The following is an 18,026-nucleotide window of genomic DNA, read 5'->3' on the forward strand; positions in this document are numbered from 1 at the left end:
GATTTTAATACAGATGGTTAATGTTGCAGACGTGTTGACCCATTAATCTGTCACTAAACAGGGGGAGTTTTTTCACCACGACAGTTTGAAGATGATAACAATGAATTTTTTCAAAATATCTCCCTTCCTGTACATCTAATCGTGTTTCTATACTATATATACTATATATTACTATATACTATACTATATACTATACTATATACTATACTTTATATTATATACTATAAATTGAACGTATAAACAAAAAGGGGAGATTCCTTAAGTGAGTTTAAGAAAAAAAAGTCCCATAAACATGGGGTCGCAAACGTTTCGTTTTCGAGATACAGAGTGTTGAAGTTGAGAATCGTTCAAATTTTTTTTTCTCGAAATCGTTGGTAGATACGACAAAACTACAAGAGACCGAAAAGTTTGGTATAAGAACAAAGCTTCTTTTCACATTTTTTCAAATTAACAGTTGCTCACCAAAAAAAAGTTCTGCAGAAGAACAGGTGGCAGTGTTCCAGAAAAAATATCACCCTGTAGATCTTCTATCGAAATTGCCATGTCACGTGGTGAGAACTCTAAAATGTAATGTCTATGTCAAAATTCAGTTGAATATCTTGTGAAGTGTAGATACTATGAGAAAAAAACTTAAAAAAAATTCAAACTTCAACACTCTGTATCTCGAAAACGAAATGTTTGCGACCCCATGTTTATAGGACTTTTTTTTCTTAAACTCACTTAAGGAATCACCCCTTTTCGTTTGTACGTTCAATTTAGGAACATCCTGTATACAGCTCTAATTTTTGGTAGAGTTACCCTACAGGGTCCACTTTAATCTGACACGCTCGAGTGAATCTCAAATTTTACTCTTGGGCTCCCTAACTATGACTGAATGAAAGAATTACGTTCAGTGAGAACATCAACCTTCAAAATTCCATAGCCTACTTTATGAATTCTTTCGAACGCAGGTTATTACACAATGCTTTGTAAATTCTAACACGATTATCATCAATTATATTACAAATATCTCAATACGATCTTTTTTAATTGAATAAACCATTCTGAATCGTACACGTTTATTTTTAATAACATTGTATTGATAAAAAGAAACAAAAACACCTCAACGAATTGGAAATAACGAGAAGTTTTAAAATCGGTAAAAAACATACCGTAAGGTGAATTTGTTCATTCCGGTGAAGTACAGTAGTAACATAAAATATGGCGTTATTTGTTATCCCTGCAAAGGTTCATGAATATCATCTTTTTCATTTCAAAAATATTTTCTTGGTTCCATACTTCATTCATACCCAGTGGACATTATTTTATTAAAAAATCTACCGAATTTTAGTTCATTTTAGTTTCCGTTTCGAGTGCAGCAAACCGAATACATATTAAAGGGGTTGTTTCAACCTTGTAAACTCACATTAAAGTCATGATATTCATGGGATCGCACATGAGCTCTTCTAAATTCTGAAGGATGAAATCTAATGGACCCTCTAAAGCAGAGGTCATTACGTGGTTTCGTCATCAGTGAGAAAAAAGTAATGAATATGAATTAATTTTTTCTGGATAATTTTTCGAAGGGTATCGTAAAGTTACGTGACATATTACGATTAGTAAGCTCTCTAATGAAAGAGTTTACGAAGAATTATTGCACCAGTTAATTCTAAATAATCTTGATCTCTCCATTTTTCATCCAAGATGATCGTCATTAATTTGATAATGATCCTTATGCAACCTTTAGCCTACCCAACGATTAGTAGGATAAGGAAATGTCCGATAGTTAGTCTATTTCGTAATCTAAACTAATTTTAGTTGGACCCATTTCCTTGAGTGAATCTTATCACAGGTGTTTCAAATATTTATGTCAAGTGAACATATTTTGTTGAATAACAATTTCACTCCATTTTTCATCTAATTTGTGAGATTCAAACCTGTTCGCACTTCATTAAATACGAATAAATTTTAAAACTGTCTATACCGCAAACTGCAAATTATACCTGACTTTCTGAAATTTACTTGCCAATTAACTCTCCATATTGACCGTATTCACTTCAACAACTTTGTTCTATTGAAACAGAAGCTAGTTACTGAAGAACAGTCAAGAGGATGTCCAATTTCTGACTATGAACACTCTACTTATGACTCATAGGTGACAAAGTCACTCAGGAGATTTTTCCCTAGTTTTCTGATGAAAATTTCTTTCATAATCGCATTAAAAGAAGATAAGAAGATTCGTGGTCTTCTTTTCATAAAACAGAATTTGGAGAGTTTCAGCCGTACCTACCAGATTCTGGTTTGAATGTGTTATTAACCGTATCACCCATATTTCCATCAAGTTTGTGGAAATTGGAGTTTAGTGATAAATTCAAGGAAAATATTCAAAGAAGAGACACCAGAAATGATACATCAATGTGCGAAATGCTTATTTTATGAAATATTTCACATATTTTATTGCAGGCGCCGTACGAATACGAATTTTTTATGATTGCGTTTGATTCTGCGGTGTTACATCTGTTAAATGTATGGTCGATGAAGTTAACTTCAACTGCAACCAAGGGATTTGCGTAATGTCAAAAAAATTGTGGTTTTCTCATCTTTTCGCTTATCATCCTATAAATTGTCTATATAAAATAGCTCAATAAAGAGGTATTTCCAAATCTCGCTGTGATAAGGCAAAACGAATCTAAAAAAGGAATCCAAATATAACCTTCAATCCATTAGAAAACAATAGGAACTCTGGACAATTCAAGAACAATACTGAATCTTTGACCTTAAATGCACAATATAATGTAAATGGATATTTCGAAATAAAGATCAATAAATGCCCTATTTTATACGAAATGAATTTATTAGATAGCCAAAATATTGTCAGCAAGTCCATATTATATAAAGTGTCCAGAAACTCAAAGTCTTTTCGGTAATAGGTACCAGTCTATTACTTGGGATATACTATATACTCAGTAACTCAAAGGAAGATTGATTATCATTTTAAATTGCGATCTTTTCTACGTAAGAAAATGTTATAAAGCGTGTCCCAACTCTGAAGTCATCGATTATTATTATTTTGATTGCAGTCCTAATTTTTATGACAATTCTTGTATTTCAAGTTACACATGCGAATAAAATAGGAAATTTCTATTGCTTGTAATTCAGAAAACACTCAACAAACATCAACTGATCCAAATATAAAAAAATCTGACAGAATGAAATTTCATTTTTTCATGATTTTTTGTCGAACAAAAAAATAATACTTATTTGTTGAATAAAAACATGTGAGGGTAGTAGCATAGTACATATTTAGGGAAGAATATTATTCATAAGCTTGTTTTCTAACACCAGAGCATTTTCTGATTTTCCGCCCCCTCACAGCTCTTCCTGATAACGATGTTAGGTACTTGCATACCTTGCAGTAACCTCACAAGTATAGTTTCACCCTTTACTTCCATCCTTCCAGGTACCGTTGTCATCATTCGAGATGACAATCTTCCTCCTCTGAAGTGGTCTATAGGCCGTATATCATCCGTTTTCCAGAAGATGATTCCACAACTTGAATATCTGATGTTGTTCGATGATCAGTCGTCAAATTGTATCCTCTACTCTCATTATATTGCTCCTGACTTCTTTCGTCTGTTCACTCCTTTCAGTTCATCCTACTGAAGGGACACTTCAGGGAGGGCGGCATGTTCAGTCTTGAATGTTGGGTTGCCTAACTCCAGTTCGTCAGGCGTTTTTGTCCCGATTGCTGGCCACGCCCTGCGGGCAAAAAACAAACTCTTCGATTGTCAATCACCAAAAATAATAATTTTCATCGTAGTTCCTATGCTCCGAAAGAAGAAATGTGGGAATTCTCTAATATATCGCAGCAGTGATCGTACCATTTGTCATCTATTTTACTGTGGAAGTAAACCAGTGTGATATTGAGCTACTTTGAGTGTTTATATATCGAGCACTGTTTTACACAATGCGATCTTTTCATCGGAGATGAAAATAAATTGAAAAATTTATTTGATTTTGAGAGACCATTGTTGTAATCTCTCCAAGTGGAAAATTCACTCTGTATAAATTTATGCTTGCATGAATCTTGAAGCTACTAGTTCTGCAATAATCCAATAATATCGAATTATTCGAGAACAGTTAGATGCGCTCAGTATTTCTTTTAAATATAGGTGATTTCAGTTCCATAAAAAGTTGTTGATAGGCAGAAAATGAGTATGCTATGACAGGTGGTATCAAAACGGGACCTACTTGATTATAAGCATTTCCCAAGTTTTCGCAACTAGCTAATCATGAAAAAGACTATAGGCATATATTTCTGCTGGAATATTCATTCGTTTGTTGGGAATTGCAATGAAAAAGTTGTTATGCTTTACTATTTTTGTAACTTCCGGTAATACCGGAAGTAGCTTTCAACGTTTTTTCAGATTGAATTTTTAAGTCACTTTCAATAAATTTCAAATGAGTTCACTGATATTCAGAAGCTTTGCAGAATTATTTAAGCTTGTTCTCTATTTGGGTTGATCAGGAAGATGGTTATTGGCTGTTTGCCCGTTAGTGTTAGAAGTATTGAATATTCAGGAACTGTTATTGAAGCTACGTTGTACGTGCTTTATTTTGATTATTGATTGACAGTTTTGATTTTGACAGAAAATTCCAGACGGTTATTCAAAAAACATGATGAATTTCGATGTGATTTTTCTCGAAAAATTATCGAATTCTAATAGAAATCCATTTTCAAATAATGATTGTATCCCGAATATGGTTTATTTTGTATATCTTAAAAGGTGAATTTTACACTTTATTCTTTTTTCGGAAAAGAATAATAATTCGATAAAAATATATTCGACATAAGGAAGTTTTTGACGAAAACTACGAAATTTGGGATGCTCTTGAGAATAATTCTGTAGATTTTCGTAAAAATCCAAAATAAAAGACGTTTAACACTTCGATAAAAGTCCCAACTATTTAACTCCTCTAACGTTAAGTAAAATCATATTTCTGATCAACCTAAATAAAGAATAAGTTCAAATACCTCTTGAAAGCTACAGAATATAAGTGACGTCATGTAATCAAAGTCACATTAAAAGTCGATGAAAAATCTAAAAGTGTGATGAATTATTTAGCATGCAATTTGGATAAATGCGTTTGATATCGAAAATACGAAAGTATTATAGGTTTCCTGAAATTCCGGAAAGCATACCGAAAATATTTTGGAGTAGTTCTCCGAATAATTACGCTGTATATCAGCCCAGCTAAGGAGTGCTTAAATAACGGCCGGTTTCATAATCAAATTTAAAGTTCCCTTAACTAAACTGAAAGCTTTTCCTCCAGTGTCATTTTCAGTAGGATTGAAGGAAGCTTTAAACTTGAAGGTACTGTATGTTTGATTATGAAACTCACCGTACGAGAGCATTATCTTCGATGGTTACTACTATGATCGATTTCTCTAACAGACAAAAATTCTCATATTCCAATCATTTATCAAGGTAGCTGGTAAAAATGGCTGTAGAATCTAGATGACAGGAAAGAACAAAACAATAATCACTGCTAGAAATCTTCTCATCAACATTGAAACAGGTTATATATTCTTGCAATGAATTTCACTCCTTTCCCGACTCATTACAAATTCTGTCCTATATTCCACAAAATACGAGTCCAAGATTCAAGTCGAGTAAACCCTTATGGTCCAACTCTTTCCCTAATTCGAATATAAGAATATAAGAGACAAGAACATTTGGCAGTCTGAATGGAATGCGTGCACTATTTTCAACCAAGAATTAGTTAGTGATTCCTTGAATAGAGTTACTGGTTTTGATTTTAACAGAAAAATATGGTGTATTCTGAATCGTATAAGAACAGGTCACGGACGTTGCAATAGTGGATATGTTTTTCTGATGAAAGTCAGTTGGGAGCCCTAGTTGTGAATGCGAGGAACCAGAAGAAACCATAAATCATCTGGTTAATCATTGTCCCATTTATAGTTGGTTTTAGGGCTATACATGCAGTTTCCGAATCTTTTTTGAATTGGGTTGTAAATTTTAGGTCAGTCTAACATATAGGCCTTAGTTTTATTATCTCACATTTTTCTGTTTTTTTTTTTATCTCATATAAAATTTTCTGGTAACTTGGAGAAGACTCCCTTCTAAAAAAGGATCAATTTTTACAGTGCAAAATGCCGTTCAAAACGAAAAACATATTTGGCTTATTTTGTGAACAGTTTAATCTCTTTCAATCCACTAATACAATCGGGGAGAGAAAGGGTTTTTTTTACTATGGTTTTTCCCTACGCTCTTTTCAATTTTCATCTGAAAATTGACGCACCGGTTGAACGAAATGAGGTGGTGCGCCATCCTGTTGGAAATGATCGTTTGATGGTCTTTTGCATTCTCCAATACTTGCACGAAGGCTGGATAAATAGCAGTTGCACAACGTAAGCACCGGATACATTTTTTCCATGATGTCGTTCGTTAAATAAAGCCGCTGTTCTAATTCTATCATTTTCACCCTTTCTTCTACGCAATTCACTATTTTAATTCTACTACAATCACAAGCGCTTTGATACATATCTTTTATTCAATGAAAGCAATAAAACTAAATAACACCAAGCACCTTTTGAACTTTTCAGACAGTGTAAGAAACAAAAATTATTCAATTTCCTACTTCCTAACAACAAAATCACGTTCAACCCTCTCACTCCCGAACTGTTCTGATGGCGGCCAAAATGAAGCCGCCACTAGTTGTGCCTTGTTACGAGTATGTCAAAAGCTATTTACAATACCGGTATCGCGAAATTTGAATTGAAATATTTGAGGTGGTTCAAGACTCCTACCTGAGCAAGTCTCCCGGACTTGCCTTACTTCTTTGGACAAAAAATTAACAACATAACTACTGAACACCTTTGAAATATGTCGGATACGAATAATATTCTACAGAAAAATTCCACATTGCCTCTTTCACTCTTTTCGCTGTTTTTTCATTATGTCATCCTGTCCCCTATTCAAAATCAAGGGGTTGTGCTTACCTCCGTTTCCACATTTTCATTTCAATATCGCAAAATCGGGGTGTAAAGTTTTCGTTGGTATAATTGAGTGTAATGAGGGACAACCAAAAATATTCTTTTAATGAAAAGATCATTGAACATCTTTGATGGTTTAGATCCAAATCTTAAGTTGAAACAAGAACTTGACGTTAACTCCACAAATCTAACTTTCTAACCTCGTGAAGTCGATTCCAAGATGCCCAAAGAAATTTATTGCGAACCATCAGAATTCCTTGGAATAAATTTGATCTCATCTCCTCGCTCTGGAATATCTCATCATCTCCATGCGACTAAATTAATGTTGCTTCATCAATAAAACGAATTTTTATCGCAGGGAATATTCAAGATGTTTGTATAGTCTATCCAAATCCGAGAGGCCAGCGTAAACAAACTGACGAACGCGTGATCGTATTTGAGGTACTCCTCTTATTGGTCAAAGCTTTAGGAACGCCATGTGTGCAGGCGAAAGTAAGAACCACTCTCCGCAGAACCGCATTACGTTTGATTCATTTTGTATGCGAATTGTTGTGCAGAACTGCAGAGGTCATTCATTGTTTTGTCTTTCGTAAATTGGTTTACAGTTGTAGCAAGTTATTCAAGTTACAAGCATTTAAGATAATGTCAAGTACTGATACTGCTGAGGAATCGCGTGTTGACTTAAGTCCTCCAAAAAAGAGACGTCTGAAACGACACTTCAGTGCCGAGATAAAAGAAATGATTTTGAATACTTATAAAATTGAGATTATTCAAAATGCAGGAATGTGTTTAAAGGACGAGTTGCTGAGAGACTTGGCATTGGAGCTCGAAGTGTTAAATTATTTCCGAATACATAAATTCCGGTGTTCTATCACAGCCGGCAACAAATCAAAATCGGACCACCAAATGGGAGTCCTTATCAGATTTCAATAAAAATATAATACGGCGAAAAGTTCACGAGTTTTCCTTCAGAAATGAACACCCGACTATAGAGAAAGTATTAAAAATAGTTAATGTCACTTTTACAAAAAATATTGTTACACATTTATATACATAGTTTGTATTAAAATGGGAACTTTAGATTAATTGTTCATTACTGAGACTCGTAGATAAGCATACATATTTTTCACCGGAACTGGAACACTTAAAAAGTTTCAAAATATAACGCTCTCGGAATAAAATTTATTAGTACACCTCTGCGTTATCACGTTCTTGACGCGTGATCACTGCATGCTGAAATGTTTATGTCTGGCCTCTTGGATTTGGATATACTATAGACCATATGGCTAGCGGTGGTGTACCTACTCCTGTGCCAATAGAAGACGGAAGAGTTGTTTGTTCGAACGGGCATAAAGCCAAGTGATAAGATGAATGATGTTTGCATGTCGACCTGCTCAGGAAGACACGATAATTTGCCATGAATGACGTCTTGAGAAACAGTAAATTGGCGAGATGTGCGAGTACCACTCACATGGCATTTGACAATTATTACTATACCTTTGAAACAGCATTTTGATTTCTTGTTGGTATTTTGTCTGCTCATACTGTAAAATTTACAGCGTTTTGAACTATGTGAGTACCTACTAATCATTCACATAATGGTACATTTTTTCTGCTTTCAAGTTGTCTTATAATATGTACAGGGTGGGCAAAATTCGATTAAATTAAATGACAGCTCTGTAACCGTAAGAGCTAGGGAAAAATGAATGCCATGTTTAGAACCTCGATTTTCAAAAGATTGTTGAGGGCCAAAACTGCATCCCTCTATCTTCTTTTGTTTTCAAGTTATAAGTGAAAACTCATTTTTCGGCTCTTCGTACTGGTGCATCTATTTCGTAAAGTATCAGTAATATCGAAAAACAAATGTTACATTGTATAGACACTTTTTCATGTAGAATGCAGTGGCGTAGTCAAAGATTTTTTCCAGTCCGTCACTTCAGTGATATAGTGATAACTTTTATTTTTTGAAATATAAACCCTTTGTTATTTTTACATATTCCAGTCAAATATTTTTTTCTGATTCAGTATATATAACATACGTAGTGTCTCTTATTGTTCTTCCAATAGAAGAACTCGCAAACTAGTTTGGTCAAGTTGGCAGGTCATTTTCATTGACAATATGATAATGAACTCTATGCTCTAATGTTGTGTCAGGTTATGAGAGATTTTGGAGATCACTTTCATTCTGGATATTCGAGAAGATGCTCGGGAAATGAGTAAATTGAGAATTTCCATGACTACTTCATATTTACCAATTAACTTCTACTAGTAGTGGCACAGCCTTATATGTGAAGGTGTTTGATTACTAGTTGAAAAGGTTTAGGAACATATTCAGATAAGTCCAGATTAATTAAATTTCTTCAAACTGATTCATTCCATGTTGGAAAATTTTTCATCCTTTCAAATATCCTGAATGAAAGTGATCTTTAAGGTCTCTCATATTAGTGATAATAATGAGGTTCATTCTTTGAAATCTACAAGGTTCTTACAATTTTAATATCTAAATAATAAACCTAAGGAAATCCACTAAAGGCAAAGCCTGTGTCATTTAATAACCTGACACAATTTGGGAACATCAGGTTCATTATCATACTATCAATGAAATGTCCTGCCAACTAGATCGAACTAGTTCTTGAGTTTTTTTATTGGAAGAACAATCAGTGAAACGACGTATGTTATATATTCTGAATCAGAAAAAATATGGGGCTGGAATATGTAAAAATAACATAGGGTTTATATTTAAATAATAAAAGTTAGCACTATATCACTGAAGTGGCGGACTGAACAAATCTTTGACTACGCCACTGCATTCTACATGAAAAAGTGTCAGTAGAATGTAACATTTGTTTTTCGATATCACTGATACTTTACGAAATAGAGGCATCAGTACTAAGAGCCGAAAAATGAGTTTTCACTTAGATATAACTTGAAAACAAAAGAAGATAGAGGGATGCGGTTTTGGACATTAACAATTTTTTGAAAATAGAGGCCGGAAACATGCCATCCATTTTTCCCTAGCTCTTACGGCTACATAGCTGTCATTCAATGCCATCGAATTTAGCCAACCCTGTCTCCTCAAAAGATTTACGTCTTCTATTCTTCTTCTGAATGCCCCCAATGAGGTCCATTATTCATACAGCATAACTTGCATATTCTCATAGTCCTCGTTTTGCAATATTTTCCACAGTTTTCGGTTGTCCATTGACTCGTTTAACACCCTGTATAAAATTGTACCTAGCCGATTCTGAATAATAATTGTAACCAAAGCAAAGCCTAATTCACACTGCTGTTGTATGAAAACATTCAAATAAATTCAATTCGGATGTCCTTCAAGATGTTTTCAAGAGATAACAAAAGTTCTATATCTAACAAAAAGACGGGCACTCTTTCAATCAAATTCGATTCTCATCGCGCCACTGCCCATTTGGAAGTTCCCCATACAATCAGCACCGCTTGAGATGACCATCAAGCAGGCATTAGAAAAATCTTCCTGCTTTGATGATGTCTCCAGTGAATGACCATAGAGTGGCTACCAAGAAAAAGAAGCAGCACCATGCGGCAATCGTAGTCACCAACTTGCTTAATTATATAACGATGGAGTGGAATAGAATAACGTGTGGATTCAGTACAGTTACCTTGCTTAAAGGTGTGTACACACTATCAAACTCGTAAGAATATTTGACGATAACTGTCAATTCTTCAATATTGGGTTTATGTTTATGTTTATGCACTTCCGAGAATAAAAATGTACTATTAATCCCTCATTTGAGGGCCTAAAGTAGCACTTTTTCTCCCCCAGGTGGTTCTTGGAGTTAATTGAACAGCATAAGTATGGGTAAGTTGTGCAAACCTAAAGCTGCATGAGAATACGCAGCAACTGGCATAATTTTCTGGAGATAACCGGAGCATCGACCGTCATAATATATTTCATAGAACAGGATCAAGTCAATACTCAAACCCTTCCCCAAAATTTCACTGCCAGTAGTTATAAAGTTGGCAGCCATGGTATTCAGTACTCTTTTCTGGGTGTAATACAAGGGTTTCATCGAATGTTTTTGCGCTGAACTCCACACAAGTGTTTAAATGAATGTTTTAGTGCTGAATATCAAATATGAGAGAAATATTTAAGTCCTGTTTTGATAGAGGCCTTGTAAGGTAGAAGAATCTGATATAGCATAAAATATCTTTTAACAATAATAAAGATATATCTTTTAACTTTGCTAAGATATTGAAGCAAATTTAAACTTCGCAATGTTGTCTACATGTTTCCATCAAGAGACTGAAAAATTAACAAACAAGGAGTTGAATGGACACCCTTGGCACCTTTGCTGAAACCGCTGAAGCGCTTGATCCTCCAACATCAAGTCACAAGGCACAATTTTCAGAGAATAAATTGTAATTTGTGTCTTTGAAGCATTGAATAACAATAAATTATTGTAAACCCCATTCTTTTATATTCTGAGATTTGCTGGAATCTATGAAGGCGAGATCCAACGTTGCTCACAAGAAGTAACAATTCTGAAAGAAAATATCTTCATACTGTCAGGTGCGAACCTGAGAATCTATGACTGAGCCTTGATGTACACCAGAAAACAATCTCTTTTGGAAATAGATTTACTCATTTATCATGTTATCATTATATTTATAGCTAGTAGCAATTTTCAAAAAATTGTAAGTTTATTTGAAGTAAATCAGTATCTAAATGAATTACCTAATTCGAATTAATTACAACAAAGATTATGAAAACAAAAAAATAAATCAAAATTCGAACAAAAAACTATAAAATAAGACGCAATGAGAAAAATGTTAATACAAATCATATTTCGTTGATACTTGAAAAAAATAATTATTCAGAATTTTCTTGATCAAAATTCAAGCCTACCCTTGTATCAACATTATGTCTTGATGGGGTTGAATGAAAGTATTCTAGCTTCAATGAGTTTTCATAGCTGAATTATAGGTAAAAACAAAACTAAATGTGGGAGTTATTTTATTTGGGGTTGTATGAAACGTTACACTTGTACCTATACTGTATAATAAAAATTCTCTACCTGCAGATTGAATATGCTATGGTTGTTACAGTTGTGCCAGTATGTGACATAGGTATTAAAAAATATCACGTAAGGTATAAATGTTTGAATACGAATTGAAAAAGAATATTATGAAGAAGAAGTTTCAGAACAGAAATAATATTATAAAAAAATATATGAAATTTGCAGCGTTTTTCTAACTTGTCTGTATTGAAGACTCGCTTCCAGCAGTGTAAATTCAGAGTTGTGCATATATCGGTTGCGCATCGATAAAGCGAGGAATTTTCTGGAAACATCATGTATTTTGATCGCAATCCCCAAATAAAATTTTTAACTTCGAGGCCTCCTAAAAGTATAAGTCAGACTATTAGGAACATCATTTCGAAACGTATTCTTCCAATGTCATTAGCTAAATTATTTATTTATGCTAAATTAACCAATTCACTTTCCACCCTCACGATACCTACCAAATCCTCGTACAAGTCAATGAGTTTATGATCACCTTTTCAAGTACGCGTACCCTTCTCGGCGATTGGCTCACCTCTCTCAGGTAGAACCAGTCTACGCGGTCCCTTGCACAGGAAAACAGCCTACAGAGATACCTGTAGACAACTAAATTCCACACAAACATACGCGTTTCGAAAAACCGAAGAGGAAGGCTGTGAGATATCGTTAATACCTTTACATGAGAAACATAGACGTTTGTTGCATATATGGAAACAAAGTTTCGCGTACTGTGGCTTTCAATTAATACGCTGCTACCTGTTGAACAATTCAGTTTATCTGTATGATACATCGGAAAACCCTAGACTATGTGAATGTGATCTGTGTATAGTGTTTGTGTTTGAAACAATCCGTGTGTGTCCAGTCAATAAGGAATATCCCGGCAAGAAATAAACAATAACGTACAAACAAACGTATAGAATTGACATATAAAGAGATTCTTCTATTAGACTGAGAAATAATCATTAAATACTCTCTCAAACGACGTACTTAGAATCCGTGATTCGAACATTCAATTGTGATACAAAGCAAAACGAAAAAACAACAAGACTCAAGAAAACTATAGGTTAAGTAAACATTGGAAATAAAATCTGTGATTATATCTTCCATTAGAAGATAAGATTACTCAATTCTTTAAGCCAGGACGATAACACAAAATCTGAATAACTGAAATTATTGTTAAATCTGCGATTTTACCTGGATACAACAGGTGGATCACGTGGCAACGTTGTTAGAGGCTTTCGGGAAGACGAAGATGACATTTTGATGTGTTTTTGTTGGTTAAATGAGTATTAAATCATTGAATATGATTGGGCCACACCATATCTGTGTTTTGTATGTGGCTACTGCTGGACTTCAGGGACCTCTTATGGGATCTGATGAACAGGAGATTGTCTTGCTCATCTATGTTATCATCGACCATGTACAGAATAAGGTGAGTAATAAACATCTTTTTCTTTTTCTAGTGGGCGCTTCTGTGATCATGGATCTCGATGTTTTGAAATGAAAATATTTAAAAGAAATTATTAAGATCTTATAGGACCAAAACTGTACTAGAAAAGAAAAAAGAATCGAATGGTCCAAAGTTTTTCGTTTATTTTGGTAATTGATTTTTTCGTGCGGTGTATCATTATCGTAATCATTGATATAATTAGAAAATATTAGGGAAAATGTAACGAAAACATGAAATCTCCGGAAAATAATGTATTGGGTGAAAAAAATTTCCAGTGAAATCCTGGAAAAACACCTACAGGGTGAGTCTTTGACCAGTACGTATATTTTGAACAGAAGATTGCTGAGGTCAAACCAAACACTTTTTGTCTTTGCCATTTTTTCAATTCAGCTCGGTTGAAAACGTACAGGATGTTGAAAGTCCATGAAGAAACGTAAATTTTGAGTTTGATCTCACAAACTATTTTATCGAGAATGATTTTCGCATCATAGTATTTCATTGATGTGATGAATCTTCTTCGAACACAAAATTCCACACATATCTTCCAGTTTTTTCATTATGGCCATTACATACAATGAAAATACCAGAAACTCAATGAACTCAAAACCTTAAACTGAGTTGAACTCTCAAAATTGAATATTTGACCATTTTGAAAAATAAGAATATTAATTTTTACTCTCAGGTATAATGCGTCGTTTTACAATAATTTTATTCCTATGCAAAATAAAGATATCTGCGATATTCTAAAAATTGGGTAATTTGGCTGAATGCCATTTTGATGGACAGATGAGTAGTGTCATAGGTTTAGCTTGTTATCATTGAGTATTAACTTTAATACTTTTCCAGGGGTGGCACAGCCCATTATGAATATTTAAAATGGCTATATCTCTTTATCTAGGCCGAATCGGAAAAAAATTATGAAGAAAAAAGTGTTGCTTTTTACCTCACTCTGTATATAAATTATGGCTTCTGGACGTGTATTTAATTTTTGTGGTATCTGTCATCAAAATGAACTATTTTGTGAAGTAGGGCTTTCGTAATAACATATTATTTTCGAGTCCCAATATTTTGGTTTCTTCGTTGCAAACTAGATTCTCAAACTTTTACTCGTGACGAAAGAGTCTCTTATTTTCTGAAAACATGATCAAAATAAAATGTGCAACAATTCCTCGTAAACATCATAATGCCAGTCGTATTTCGACAAACAAAATTAAGAGTTCATCCACTCCACTATTGGACGTTTGATTGCCATGATATTCCTTGTAATCTTCCGATCATTGAAGAACAAGAAGCAAATCATTCTACTTGACAATTTTCTATTATTCATTTTATTTAATAATGAATGTATACTTTCTATAAGAGTAGAGTACCCTCTTCAGTACAATATAAATATGAATTAACGCCATTTATTTGATAACTGCCCACATTTATGTCGTTTCAATGTTTTGAGTGTCACAAAGAAAATTCGTAATGGTTAACTTTGTTGGTAAAAGGTATTATCTATTGAAAAACCGTCCAACTCTTATCAGAGCTACAAGTAATTACAACAATTGGTGAAGGTATAGGTTCCTCGGTACTTGTGATACTGGCAACACTGCCTTTCTCTTTTCACTACAACAGTTAATGGAAGGAAATACTTGTCAACTTGGACATTTTGTTAGTACCTACCTGTTGTACCGTTATGGGACTAAATTGTATTCGCAAGTCTGATCGACAAAGCAACACTTCGAAACAGTACTAATATCTTTTATCTGAAAAGTACTTAAAATGTCAGTTGAAGTTCGTTTAGAATTGTCTTTTCATTTCAGAGAATTTTTCTAATACTTCTTCCCCATTCATGCTGAAGCAACTATGAGTCAAAGCTTTCTGTGAAGATATTAGGTTCTGTAGAATATTTAACTTCCAACTATTGCCCTTTTCGAGAAATATTCGGTATATCTATCATATAATTTGTTGGTGTCATGCCTGTGAGATTATTTTTTATCTTTACGCTAAAATTAAAAATGAGTCACAAACGTAGACACTTTTTCAAATTTCTAGGAGTATATTAGACCCTATTTTGAAAGTCTGAATAAACCCATAAAATAACCTATCAATATCAAATTTTTTTGTTCATAAATTTTTCACTTAGAATTTTGAGGTTAATTAACGGGAATTTGTCATACTTAAAAATCCTTTCAATCATTTTGATGAAGAGGATTCGCTATTCTCATATTTTTCGCAATCTCTTAATTTTCCTCAATAAAAATACCAAAATTATCTCAATTGCTTGTACGATTCATTGAAGAAAATAGTTTTTATGGAATAATTTTTAATCTTCCTATTAATCCATTCGAGTTATATCTGATAGAATTTAAGCCTATTTCAAATTTCTCTTTTCAGAAAACTTACTATTTAACCACTTTTTAATTTCTATTACTAGCCACGAATTCAGTTTGTAGCATATAAAAAATTCATGATCTGGCCTGCCCCCTTAAAGAAATAAAATTTATATTTTACGAAATAATTCTATGATTTTGTTTCTGAATTTTTCACCTACCAGATGAATCGAATTAAAATAGACAAAAGAGGGATAGTTTTTATTAGCTACTCGATTTGTGTAGGAAATTCTTGAATTAGTTTCTTCTCAAAAACTCGAATTACATTATTCATTTTTTCAGATTATTCAGATCGTTTTTCCAACTAACACATTAACTAAAAAATTATTCATGTGAATACTTTGGGTACTGTTTTTGCTAGTAATATGAATTTTAAGTTACTGGTGAAGTCTCTTCTGTTGGCAGTATCATGCATTTGCACTGAATAGAAAAGCAGGGTACAACTAAAATAGAGTATTTCAGTTGTACTTTGAAGAAAGCATCAATTTATAGAAGCTGAGGGTCTTCATTTTTATCCTCCTTGCTATATAACCTCACCCCAGACCCCAAAGTTTGCAATCTTAAGGCCACCCTTCGATATTATCACCCTACAAGCTATAAACTTACACAATAAATTGACACACCTGCCTTGGCGAAGGAAACGTCATGATAATAGATACTTAAAGGCATGGGCATGCGTGTAGATCGCTCCTAGAGTCCACTTTTATGAATAGAAAGAGAGAAGTAGAGGAGAGGTATGCAGTTGGTACACCTGGAACGAGGATACAGGTTTTTGATTGTACATTTTCTAGATTAAGAAAGGGAAGGAACCATGTACAATAATAATTTTACGAAGAAAGAACTTGCCAGCTAGTCAGTTCAAATTACAAATTTGAAGATTATTTTGTTATGTTGACTTTTTGGGTTGTTTCTGTACGCAACCATTTTTTTATGAATCGATTGTATACTTCGTGTTGAAAGTTACCACATAGTTGGGTCAGGTCGATGACTATATGTTTTAAATAGCATGCTACGTTCAAACCAGTCTATAGTTTCCCTATAGCTTCATTTTTAGAATTTCGATATCATCAAATGGAGTATGTAGTTGTTCAATTATTTCAGTTCATCAACACGAAATGACAATTCATAAATAAATTTTATATTAATCTTATCTAAAAGAGAACCACTTATGTTTTGCTTGTAAGGAGAAACATCCATTGAAAAACATGCCTTTCCAATGACTCTAATAAATACATGGCCTTCAATGAGAATTTTGAAGTTAGAAGTTAGTTAAAAAAAAAAAATTACAAGGAATCCTTAGAGCAAATGGAGAACTGAAAAATTTCTCATTGATTTCACTGCTTTCAGTTCCATTAGTAAGAGCTCTTTTGAAAATTGTAATTAACATGACAGCTTATCAGGTAAATAAAAAAAGAAATCTAAAGTTAACTAGATTATTAGGTGAATTGGCTAGAGTTTTAAGTCAACGTAACACAAAATATCTAATTCATATTGATTAGATATTTATAGAAGTCTGTTTTGAAGTGATATGGACAACATCCATATTTTTTTCGATTGAAGGTAGAATTTTGGCAATTAGGCTTCATTTATATGTGGATGTGAATCTGATTTTGCAGTGTCAAATAATCCACATAAATGGCTGAAGTGGAAACATAAAAATTCGATTCTTTAATAATACCTATTGGGAAGATCATAGAAGAAAATGGTGAAAAATTCAGGCAATTTTCTCCAACCTTAATAGTAACATCTTTCTAGAGGTACTATTGATAAATGTAATTCAATTGGATATTTCTCCAGGTTCGGAAAAATTATACATCAAAAAAAGTATTTTATTCAATGAGGGAAATTTACACTTTAAATCAATATGCAGTTGAAGGATTTACCCTGACTTTTTATGTGATTTTCAAAGTATTAAATGAACATTTTCCTGCTTAGTATAAACATAAGAATTATGTTTATGTATATCCCTTCTTGTGGAATCACTGAACTTTGATACTTACTAGCCTATCAGAAAACTTTCCTTCAAATTTCAAATATCCGATATGAGATAAACGAACACCTGTTCTGAGAATGGATGTATATGTATATCTGTGGAGAATTTGCCAATAGTGAAAGGAGATGTGGAAATACTTTATCAGTCAAAGTTTTGGAAACCAAACCTGTAT

The 18,026-nt window shown here is 33.4% G+C and overlaps 1 protein-coding gene across 1 annotated transcript in view; it reads left to right on the forward strand.

Moving 5' to 3' along the window:
- The first annotated feature begins 12,591 nt into the window (after positions 1 to 12,591).
- The window catches only part of LOC123308296 (RNA-binding protein fusilli), a 98,137-nt gene continuing 92,702 nt past the window's right edge, over positions 12,592 to 18,026 (forward strand). The window contains exon 1 of the mRNA XM_044890898.1: positions 12,592 to 13,465. Coding sequence (XP_044746833.1) covers positions 13,316 to 13,465 — 150 coding nt within the window. The 5' untranslated portion in view covers positions 12,592 to 13,315. The remainder of the gene's footprint in view (positions 13,466 to 18,026) is intronic.

This window comes from Coccinella septempunctata, chromosome 2, assembly GCF_907165205.1.
Source record: "Coccinella septempunctata chromosome 2, icCocSept1.1, whole genome shotgun sequence".
Lineage (NCBI taxonomy): Eukaryota > Metazoa > Arthropoda > Insecta > Coleoptera > Coccinellidae > Coccinella > Coccinella septempunctata.